Consider the following 8,984-nt stretch of genomic DNA (forward strand, 5'->3'; position numbering starts at 1 on the left):
TTCAAGTCCTTCTGAAAAAGTATGAAAATTAATAACCTCTTAGTTTCACAATAGATAAATCACTAATATTAATTTGATTAAATCCCATACAATGACAATATCTCCATTATAGAACTTATTAAATCCTCTAAACTTCTAAAACAATAATAAAAAATAAAAAATAAAATATGTTTTTAGCGTGTTTTGACTATATAACTATTAATAAGATAATAATGTTTTGAATTAAACTGTCATTTAGTTTTATTTTAATAATTACAAATATTAAAAATTAAAGGAATTTAACTAAATAAAGATTTTTTTTTTTTTGTATTGACTGAAACGAGACCACCACAAAGACCCATGTTTCGTGTCTGAACTCTGAAGGTGAAGACAAAGAAAGGAATGGATACGAAATGATGGATGGAGCGGAAGAAAAATTGCAAAGACGGCCCACAGCATATTCTGGAGATCAGGAGGGAGGGGGCTTGTACCTGACGTTTTCAATTAACCTTCTCAAAAATAACTTGCGAGCCTCCATGCATCCATGCATGCATGCCACTCAAAATAACTTCATCCATACACACTGTGGTTTACGGTGCTGTTTAGCAACACAGCCGCCTAAACAGCGCATCATAAATTGAAGGAGGCTCAATTGGATATATATCTATTTATTTTTCTCCCTCACAAGTCAATAGAAAAGTATGATATATATGTGTGAAATGCATATTTTTCTCATTTTATATATATATGTGTGTGTGTGTGTGTTTTTTTTTTCTTTTTATTTCCCTATTGACATAATTTGAGCAGGACTCGGCTCGCCTGTGAAAGAAAAGGAAAGCTCAAGATCACTGTTCCAGTGATGGTAACATGGGAAATGAGACCGCGAGACATCACGTGATCATGTCTTCTGGTTTTGGGTTTTTTGGAGTCTAGTGACTACAGGGATTTCTAAAACAGAAATACACTGTGCAGAAAGAGACGTGATGGTCTTGTTTTGTTTTCTCCATTATATATATATATACATGCTGCATGTGCGAGGATTTCATCATTAACTTCATTAGCCACCATATGTAATTGATTATCATGGATTTATTTTTTAATAAAAATTTAAAATTTTTAGGACTATTAGAGATTTACATGGTTATTAATTTAACAATCTATAAAATTAGATGAGTTACATATAAATTAATCCAAATATTTATATTAATTAAAAAAAAAACGATTATAAACATATTTGGCTAAATTTGACTGCTTGCCGCATGCTTGTACACAGCTTGATCGGTAGTCATAACAAATTATGTAAGACTGCTAACTGCATGCGAAGGATATTTGGGACAAATTAAAATGAGATTGGATCGAGGCCACAATGAAATCTTAATTAAGATTTCAAGATTAATCAAAAGTAATTAATTTATAGTATCATGATTCATGTAAACAGGCCTTTCTTCTAGCTTTCAATCGATGCGATTCGATACTGCATATATCTATCCTTGCTTGGGATACAGGTTTGAGCCTTCAAAAAAACAAAGAACAATTAATTAATGTTGCCACGAATTGGCATCCATTGAAAGTGGTTTCTTTAGTTTTGTTTTCAGCTGATACTATATAGTTAGGTAAGATTCAAAACAGAAAGTGAAATGTGTTAGACACTAAACATTCAAGCATTTCAACTTCCCAAGTTTTTATTGATTGCTCACACACTACAATTCTTTATACATTATCGCAGAGATTACACTTGGAAATTATTGGATAAATTTCGAAGTGTAATCTATTGTAACTTTCACGTACTAAAGTATTTTTTTAGTGGATAAAAGATGAAATTTTATTGGATTTTCATGTATCTGGCAACAAGACTTAATAAATTATATTTAACCTTGTTACTATCAAATACATCAATCTCCCCTATAATTTACTTATAAATATTGTCATCAACATACTTTCTTTCGTGATCCTTATTTAGTTTCAAACTAAATTCAATCATTGTACTTATTGAATTGCAACTTTTCATTCGCGACTTATCTAGAACTTTTTGAACATATTTCTTTCTTAGAATAAAAACTCTAGCATTTGATTGAATCACTTCAAAGTTAAGAAAACTAATGTAACTTTTTACGATCAAACATATTGAATTTAGTCATCATTAACCTTTTAAAATTTTTAAACACAACCCCATTATTATAAATATTAGAATGAACAAGATTCAATGTTTTCTTGCTACAAATTTTGGTGATTTCTCTCATTTATATAACAAGCCATAAATATAATGCTTCATATTTATTTTCTATAAAATTAGATTTTCTGCCACAACTCGTATTCAAATTAATTTGATATTCAAATTTGTAATGTTCATATCTATGACATTTGAAGCATTCAAAATTTATCTATTGACTTTATTTTGTAAAAAGTTGAATAATTGTTGTCATATATCGACTTTTTCATATTCATTCTAAACAATTCAAATTCTAATTGAAGTGCTTGAAGCTGCTATCTCTTTGCTCTATTTATTCCTTGATATTTCTTTTCATAGAATCTCTCAAATATCCTTTCAGGTTTTTTTATTTTCATGTTTTTTTAATCAACCTAAATTCTGATACAAAATGTTAGAAACTAAACATATAAATATTTGAACCTTCCAAGTTAATTTTTATTGATCAATTATACACTTAAATTCTTTATATACCGGGCCTTATATTTATAAAGAGATTACATCTATAACTATCATAATTTAGTGAGGATTCTAACTAACTAGTTAAACAAAAACTCTAGTTAAGTAGTCTAACATAAATTATTTTGATGAAGAATTCTACTCATATTAGAATTTTAATTAATATATAACAAAATACATGTGCACAAAGCACTGGTTCAATATCGCATCCAAGGAGAGGCTTGCAGCCTCGTTTGGTTAGGGTGTACTTCATTAGCTTCCACAGGATAAGAGCTATGAATGGTATGTGGTCATGTCAGGTTATATCCATGGATTGTCAAAGACTAATCTTGTTTTTCAAGGAAAGATGTCCTGTCCTATATATGCTTGGCAGCTTACAAGAGTTGGGAAGAATTTCCGCATGACGTGATGTTTTTACATATCATTATGAGGCTAGAAGGAGTGATTATTACGAGATAATCATAATGTTGGGTGATGGTGATAATTAAGTTTTCTGTATTTTATTTATATTTTCTTAATTTTCCACTTATTTCCTATGATTATCTACCTATATCTCGCAGTCAAAATTGACCTGTAGTAACATCACGTCACTATGAGCAAACCAAGAGTAAGAAATTCATTAATTATTGGAGAGGGCTTCAATTCATAAGCCTTATATGATTATTGTGGTTGTATTTTAAATAATATTTTGTGTTAAAATATATATTAATGATTTTTAAAAAAAATTATTTTTAACATCAATATATTAAAATAATTTAAAAAAAACTAAAAATATATTAATTTAAAATTAATAAAGAATAAAAAAAATTAAAATTTTAAATTTTTTAAATACATAAACAAACAAGTCCTTAAAAAAAAAAGAAAAGAAGGATGGGTTAACATTTAGTAGGCGTCCAGTAGTGTAGCTAGCCTCTATGTAGGGATCTAGCCCTTGGATATTCTACGAGTTTGGACATGACGACAGACCAAGAGCCCATGACTCCACAAGCTCTAGACTCAAGAGTTCAAAGCAATAATGATATGCCTCTTTCGTCATCCCTCGAAAGAGTACCATTCCGTCAGCCGTTATGTACCAGCCCATTCGTTGATGGTACAAATTACATACAGGTAACTTTTGTCCATTTCTGATTCATTCATTAACAATTAAAAAAAAAAACCTTTTTTCCCTACTGTACCATCTACACAAATTATAATTATAATTTTTTTCAATTAATATATTTTTTTATTTTTTAATATTATATATTTTTTTTTATTGAATTATCTCACTCTTATAACGGATCACGGATTTGATATATTAACTCAGATAATTCAAGTATTTTTTAATTATTATTTTTTAATTTTCATCATTTAATAATGAGTTGATTGAAAATTAGGTTTTTATGATTTTATTTGTTTTTTTTCTATTAGGTTATTCTTACCTCAAAACCCCGAATAATACGTAATGGATTAACCTTAGTTAATAAATTCATTTTTTTTTTCTAACAGATTATATCGATCCAATGACCCAGGTCACTGATCTTCAACATTGAAATTTATTTTTATGAGTTGTTCTTATTTCATAACCTTGATAATGAGTATGATAAGTTAACCTTATTGAATTAGTTTTTTTTTAATTAATTAATTGATTTTTTTTTCAATTTCATTATTTAATATTGTGTTTGATTGAGAATTATATTTCATGATTTATTTTAATTTAATTTTTGTTAGATTATATTGACCTCATAACCCGATAATAGTGTTTAATGAGTTAACTCGTGTTGACTTGGCTCATTGTTATGTCATTTTTTTTAATTAGAATTTTTACACATTTCATCATTTAACATTGGGCTAACAAGGTCGATTGAGAATTGAGCTTTATAATTTTTTTTTATTTGCTCTTTATGGATTATCTCAATCTCATAATCAGAGTCACAGATTTGACAGGTTAATCCAGGTTAAATCAATTTTTTTTTCTATGAAGTTATTTTGGTCTTATAACTCGTGTCATTGGTTCGACGGATTGACTTGGGTTATTTTTTCATATTTTTTAATTCAATTCTTTAACATTGAGTTAATTGAGAATCAAACTTCATAATTTGTTTCAATTTGCTTTCTATAGAGTTATTTCAGTCTTATAAAAGTCACTTTTTAGGTTCTTTTTAATTATTTTTTCTTATTTCATTATTCAATATTGGGTTAATTGTGAATTAAGCTATATAATTTGTTTTGATTTGTTTTCTATGGTGTTATTATAATTTCATAAACTAGATTGTGGGTTTGCCATGTAACTCAGGTTGACCTGAAACAATTAATATATTGTTAACCTAATATTAAAAAAAAAATATCATCTTGACATCTTTTTGAGTCAAATTATATTTTTATAGGTTGTCTAGGTTGGCTTTGGATTCATAAAGTCAACCGGGTCATATCATGTCAACCCCCACATGATTTAACTTTTTTTTGCACCTAGAAAAAAAAAAAAACATTAGCAATATTTAGATATTTTTTTTACATTAAAGAAAAATTTAATTAAACCATAGTTTTGCATGGATGATTAATCTAGTGATTAACTATGACAACTAGCATTGCCCAGCTGGTGAAACAAATATTGAATGGTCCTCAAAGTAGTTGTCTAGATTACTATCAATAACCTTTTTTTTTTTTTTTTTTTCTTTTTGCAGAATAGCCAGCAAAAACATTTTGTCGTTGGTATTTAGGGTTAGGGTGATTTAGTGGAGTGTTGGTCTTTTTTTATTCACTTAGGATTGAATTGAAATGAAAACTATATTGTTAAAATTTCCTGTTTGTATTGTGTATCAAAATTATCCTATTTTTATTACTAATTTGTTATGCACAAACAGTTAAACAAAAAAGTACAAATACAGACACTTGATTTGAAAAAAAAAAAAAAACACCACAGTCACAGACACTCAAATAAAAATAATTAAAAATTGGTGCACTTGATTATAAAAATTGAATAAATAAAGGTATTAATTTTTTCATTTCTCACAAAAGACATTACAAGAAATACTAAAAGAAAACAATGTTTTCTAGTTCATTTGATCACCATGGCACCTGAGTTAGCTTCTTCTTTTTTTTTTTTTTTTTTTTTTTAAAGTCTTAGATAAATTATCTTATTTTTATTATTAATTTTTTTATATTTTATCCTCTCATATTATCTTAACCTGAATTTAAGCCTAATAATTTATTTTTTATTTCTGCTATGATATATTCATGGTGTCAAAAAATATATCTCTAAATTAAATGGATGCTTGAGTTTTTTCAAAAATGGGATTTCATTTTATCAATTTAAAAAATTAACACAAAACAAATACCAAATTTAACCTAAAAATAGAAAACACAACCCCTATTTTTCTTTTTATTGTTCATGGGAACCAAATACTATATTTTGGCCCCTTAGGTCTTTAAACTTTTTTATTTTTTATTTTTAATCCCTATGTTTTAAGAGCTTCACATTTTAATCCTGAACTATTTATTTTACACTATAGTTCCTAAAATATGAGAGGATATAGAGAGCCATCAAAAAATTATAGAAAAGAGAAAAATTATCAGTTAACCGTATTCTATCCGTAAAAAAGTTGGTTTTGGTGTTACAAGGTTATTTTTGGAGTGAGGGTTTGAATAGAAATGGTGTTTAAAAGTATATCGAGACTTATAAATATATTTTTTATTCATTTAATCTTTAGTTCTTAGGGTGATTATAGGCCTTTTATGTATTTGAAATGGATCTACCGTGGTTCATAAGATACTTTTTTGATATTTTCAAAAGAAAACATTTTGAATGTTATATTTTCGGAGACAAAAAAAAAGTTAGATCTTGACTTTTCAGCCACCAGAAATTGCTGGAAAGTCAATTAAAAAATGTGTCATCTGCTATATAAAAGAATTTAGGGGCAGCGAAGTGCCATTAAAAAAAAAAAAACTCTTTAAATTAATTTTTTAAAATAATATTTAAGCAAATATCCAATTATATCATTGTTTTAAAGAAGATTAGGGTTTTTTATGATGATATTATTGATTTTTTTTTTATGAATAATTATAAATTAGCTTAATATATGATTAGTTTTTTTTAAAAAAAAAATTTGTGAAAATAAAAAAAATTACTTGATTGTTTTTAAAAAATATTTTAACAAAAAAAATATATTTCGCTTTCGTAATTTTATACATGTTGTCTTTCACGTTAATTTTTATTTTTATTATAATATAATTAAATAAAAAATAAATTCAAATAAATCCTCACAAGCATTGTGTGCGAAATATCAATGGTAATTCCTAAATTCCATTGGTTTGGACTCTTATGACAACCTTTTCAACTAGTTACAGTCAATGCAAAAAGAAAAATGATAAACAGGGATGGATACAAGATCTCATCTGAAGTTGTGTTTGGTCCGGGAGTAAATACACGATCAAGGAAACTTGGGTGGTGGAATCAGCCACTTGTTTCCATTGATGTAAGTCATGCTCAGGAAGGGTTTTGCTTCTGCTTTAGATAATGACTTCGCATATGGAACTCGACCGAAGGAGCTAGAACCTGGTCCGGCGCACGTGTACTCTCCATAATATACAGTCCTGATTCATCACAAACATTAATATATTAATTTAAAATCTGAAAAAGATGGAAAAGATGCTGATGCGTACCCTTCACGCTCAGGGAACTTCCAGGTGGACCATCCTTCATCGTTAATCAGGTGGCCCATGCTAGTGTAAGCGAAGACAACCCTTGGTCTCTGCTTCCATGCACGGCCGAGGTAAGTGTTGTTGCCTAAACCAGTTAAGTTGCAATGGATGAAGGTGAATCCACTGTCCTCGGTGACGTGTTCCCGGGCCTGAGCTGTGATCACCCCAGTACCCTCCGCTACAGAATCAATAGTTGTGTTCTGTATAATTAATTCATCGACACCCCCCAATTAGTAACCATTAAACAAAAAACTAAAAGAAAATGTTGTTTCACTGTAATGGGAATTTGAAAACGACGCGTGGGATTTTGGCTATTTCTAAAAGGAAATGAATGCTCTTTCAGAAATGCCAATTTGGAAATTGTGGTGTTGGGGACTGAGTTTCGATGGTGAGATGGCAGCTACACTGTTGGATTTCCCACACTCTCAAGGCTGAATATCAAACTGTGAAGAGTTGTCTTGAAATTTTAATCAGGCTTGAGATTTTTGTCGGAGTTTTTTGGGATTTTAGCTTGTTGTGACGTCGTCAAGAGAGTAATGAAAGGAAGAGGGAGTACCAAGTAGAGGGATTTTCCGTTTCCAAAAATGAAGTCAACAGTTCCACGGACATAGCAGTCCTTGAAGAAATGCCTGCCTCTATCGTCACATAAAGTGTCCTGAAACCCAATGAACTTGCAGCTATGAAACGCTGCTTTATCTCCAGATATTCTCATGGCCACTGCCTGCCCACCAGTTCTATTGACATTTGGCATTGGAGCCGAATTCTACAAGCAATAATTAAGTAGAATTAATAAAATCTCTCTCTTCTCTCTCTATCTCTCACACACACACACATATAAGATGGTTGGCCATCCGTTAAAACAACCCTTAAGACAAATTAAAGAAAGGACAGCTAACGAGTATTTAAACTATTGAAATGAGTATTTTACTAAATAATATACAGTTTTTTTCGAATTTTGGATGTTTGATTTACATTTTCAAGGTAACTCTACCTCAATAGTAGCGCTTTTCTTCTCTTTCTTTTTCTGGGATATGATTATTCGTACAGAAAAACCTAATTAGTGCTCCATTCTCCACCATTATGAAGGCCAGAATGCTTATGCATAGCAACCATTTAACAGGAAGGAAAGACATTAATGAATTACCACAAATGCCACATTGACGGCCATGAAGTAATCGCTCTCTACGGCCACGGTTGCGCTATAGATCGTTCCATACCGGGAAGCGGTGCCATTGAACACAATTCTTGGTATATCCATCGGATCCCCATAAAATGTAATAAACGGCTTATTGCATTTAATTGTGATTTTCTCCCAATACTCACCCCCACCAATCTGTATAATTGTTCTTCGCTTGTTGTCCTTTGGAATGGTCTCCAAGGCATCAGAAATAGTTGTAAAATCAGCGAAACCATCCTTCGCCACCCTTATCAACCTCAGCCTGTCCTCGGCCGAGGCCAAAAGCTCATCCAAAACAATGCGTGGAATCCCTTTGGAGTCATTGGATTTTCGATCATTAAAGTCATTGATGTTCTTAGCAACCCATGCTTTTACTTTTGAGATGTCTGCAGGGACGAGTTTGGTCGTGGAGATTGCTGTGGGAATGATCTGGATAGCTTGTAATGTGATCAAAAGTAATGCAAAAGAAGAGAATGATCGTTTCAT

At 30.1% G+C, this 8,984-nt stretch overlaps 1 protein-coding gene across 1 annotated transcript; it reads right to left on the minus strand.

Annotated features, from left to right (window-relative positions):
* Nucleotides 1-7,029: 7,029 nt before the first annotated feature.
* Nucleotides 7,030-8,984, minus strand: LOC118048270 (putative pectinesterase 63). The gene is made up of 4 exons (XM_035057880.2): nucleotides 8,466-8,984; nucleotides 7,878-8,084; nucleotides 7,283-7,521; nucleotides 7,030-7,213 (listed from the first exon to the last, which is right to left on the minus strand). The coding sequence occupies exons 1-4, from the start codon at nucleotides 8,982-8,984 to the stop codon at nucleotides 7,051-7,053; spliced, it is 1,128 nt and encodes a 375-aa protein (XP_034913771.1). The 3' UTR covers nucleotides 7,030-7,050.

Source organism: Populus alba, chromosome 6 (genome assembly GCF_005239225.2).
Source record: "Populus alba chromosome 6, ASM523922v2, whole genome shotgun sequence".
NCBI lineage: Eukaryota > Viridiplantae > Streptophyta > Magnoliopsida > Malpighiales > Salicaceae > Populus > Populus alba.